We start from the raw sequence: 2,448 nt of genomic DNA, 5'->3' as shown, positions 1-2,448 counted from the left end.
AGTACAAAATGGTAATTCTGTGAGGTGATGGAGGTGTTAACTAACTTTATTATGGTTATCATTTTGCACACTGTATATACATATGTGTATATATATATATATATATATACATGTATCAAACCATCACATTGTACACCTTTTTTTTTTCAAGAGAATATTAAATCGTTTATTGATTACACATGATAATGGATGATACACAAGCTTTAATCCCATCTATAATTTTATCTGATACCATAATTCAATTTAGATATATTGCATAGGATGTGCCAACAATCATATTAATAACCAAATAAACTCCAGGACTTTGCTTGGGTGACCTTTTAATGGTGAACTCCAGGTCACAACACATTAACTGTCAGTTCAACTACACCAAGGTTTGTGGAGACAATGGCTTCTGTGCCCAAGCAGGTTGCAAATAAATTTCGAATGGAACCTGGCATCACCCTGAAGGAATTCTAACTTCACACACTTCACACTGTTGGGGTAGTATACCAAGATGGCTTCAGAGTAGACTAACTTTACACAGCACATTTAAAAAAAAGACACATTTATTCAGCGTCATGATCAGACTATTACATTTAGCAATCAACAGCATGGGTGCAAAAAAAAAATCTACATTAAAACCCTTTGTTGGAATGCTTTACACTTTCCACAGAACAGAAACTAAAATAACCTGTTATACAATTAGTCACAAATACAGTCCTCGAGTTTTTTTGCCCATACACATGAGTATTGTCTAAAACATGTCTTCTTTGTAGCAGCTAGGCCCTGCCACCACTGTGCTTGGCTGAGTTCACAAATCTGTTGTAACCTGTAGCTTCCCTGTCACTTCTCTGGCTCTCCTCTCCTGCTAAGCTTTGTTTCCTGGCAGTAATTAAAACCTTCTGCCACTGCCGTAGCTGCTGCTGCTGCTGGAACCACCATAGCCACCTTGGTTTCGTGGTTTGGCGAAGTATTGGCCTCCACCACCATAAGGGCCAGAGCTTCTGCCTCCAAAATTGCCTCCTTTCATGGGTCCAAAATTTGAGGATTGATGGTTATAATTGCCAAAATCATTATAGCTTCCGCCACCTCCAAAGTTGCTTCCATCATTACCAAATCCGTTATAGCCATCCCCACTGCCACCATATCCACCACCACCTCGACTGCCACCAAAGCCACCTCGACCACTGAAGTTTCCTCCACGACCAAAGTTGTCATTCCCACCAAAACCACCTCCACGACCACCACCAAAGTTTCCAGAACCACTTCGACCTCTTTGGCTGGATGAAGCACTAGCCATCTCTTGCTTAGAGAGCGCTTTCCTTACTTCACAGTTGTGGCCATTCACAGTATGGTATTTTTGAATGACAATCTTGTCTACAGAATCATGGTCATCAAATGTTACAAAAGCAAAACCCCTCTTTTTGCCACTGCCTCGGTCAGTCATGATCTCAATCACTTCGATTTTCCCATACTGTTCGAAATAATCTCTTAGATGATGTTCTTCAGTGTCTTCTTTAATGCCACCAACAAAAATCTTTTTCACAGTTAAGTGGGCACCAGGTCTTTGAGAATCTTCTCTTGAGACAGCCCTTTTTGGTTCCACAACTCTTCCATCCACCTTGTGTGGCCTTGCATTCATGGCTGCATCCACCTCCTCCACAGTGGCGTATGTGACAAACCCAAAGCCTCTGGAGCGCTTGGTGTTTGGATCTCTCATTACCACACAGTCCGTAAGTGTTCCCCATTGCTCAAAATGGCTCCTCAGACTCTCATCGGTTGTTTCAAAGCTCAGACCTCCGATGAAGAGCTTCCGCAGCTGTTCAGGCTCTTTGGGAGACTCTGACTTAGACATGACGGCGGTGGGAGGGGAGACTTTAACGATGCTTACTCGGCGGCATCCACGGGCAGAAAGGAGTAATCTAACGAACGTATCTCCACATTGTACACCTTAAACTTATACAATGCTATATGTCAGTCATATCTCAATAAAACTGGAAAAATACTGAATCAACAAACTTCACTAGTATTGTATTAATTAGGACTTTCCCCTTCAAAATGATTGTTTTAAAAGTAATTTATTTGTTTCTTGTCAGATTAATCAAATTTATACTCACTGATGTTGCTTATTTTTACCTTGAATTCAGTGATTGCCCCTATTCCACTCCAGTGCTCTGTGAATAGACTCTGAGACCACGTAGCTCCCTGAAATATCTGGGCTCCTCACCCTAACTGTGAAAAGGAAAATTTCCTTTTCAAAGGGTGTGACAGTGCTCATAAGGTGATCAGTGTTTTTTCTTGAGAGACAGGTATGACCTGTAGAGGGTGGTGCCAGCCTCTTAGGCCAAATTCTTCCTGAGTTGAGCAGGTAAAAACATGCCCCTGCCTGACTCAGCTGGAGGAATGGAGGTGCTATCCCAAAGCCTGATGTTCCTTTCCAAATACAGCATCATGGAACTGGGGCTA

General features: G+C 41.9%; 1 protein-coding gene across 1 annotated transcript; it reads right to left on the bottom strand.

Moving 5' to 3' along the window:
- Positions 1-530: 530 nt before the first annotated feature.
- LOC308354596 (heterogeneous nuclear ribonucleoprotein A1-like) lies at positions 531-1,882 on the bottom strand. Its single transcript, XM_080822155.1, has one exon. The coding sequence runs from the start codon at positions 1,835-1,837 to the stop codon at positions 875-877; it is 963 nt and encodes a 320-aa protein (XP_080678281.1). The 5' UTR covers positions 1,838-1,882; the 3' UTR covers positions 531-874.
- Between the last annotated feature and the right edge of the window lie 566 nt (positions 1,883-2,448).

The sequence above is a fragment of the Martes martes genome (assembly GCF_963455335.1).
Source record: "Martes martes genome assembly, chromosome: 13".
Classification (NCBI taxonomy): domain Eukaryota; kingdom Metazoa; phylum Chordata; class Mammalia; order Carnivora; family Mustelidae; genus Martes; species Martes martes.
Note: the sequence above shows the minus strand (reverse complement) of the source record. Positions and strands in the feature narration are given on the sequence as shown.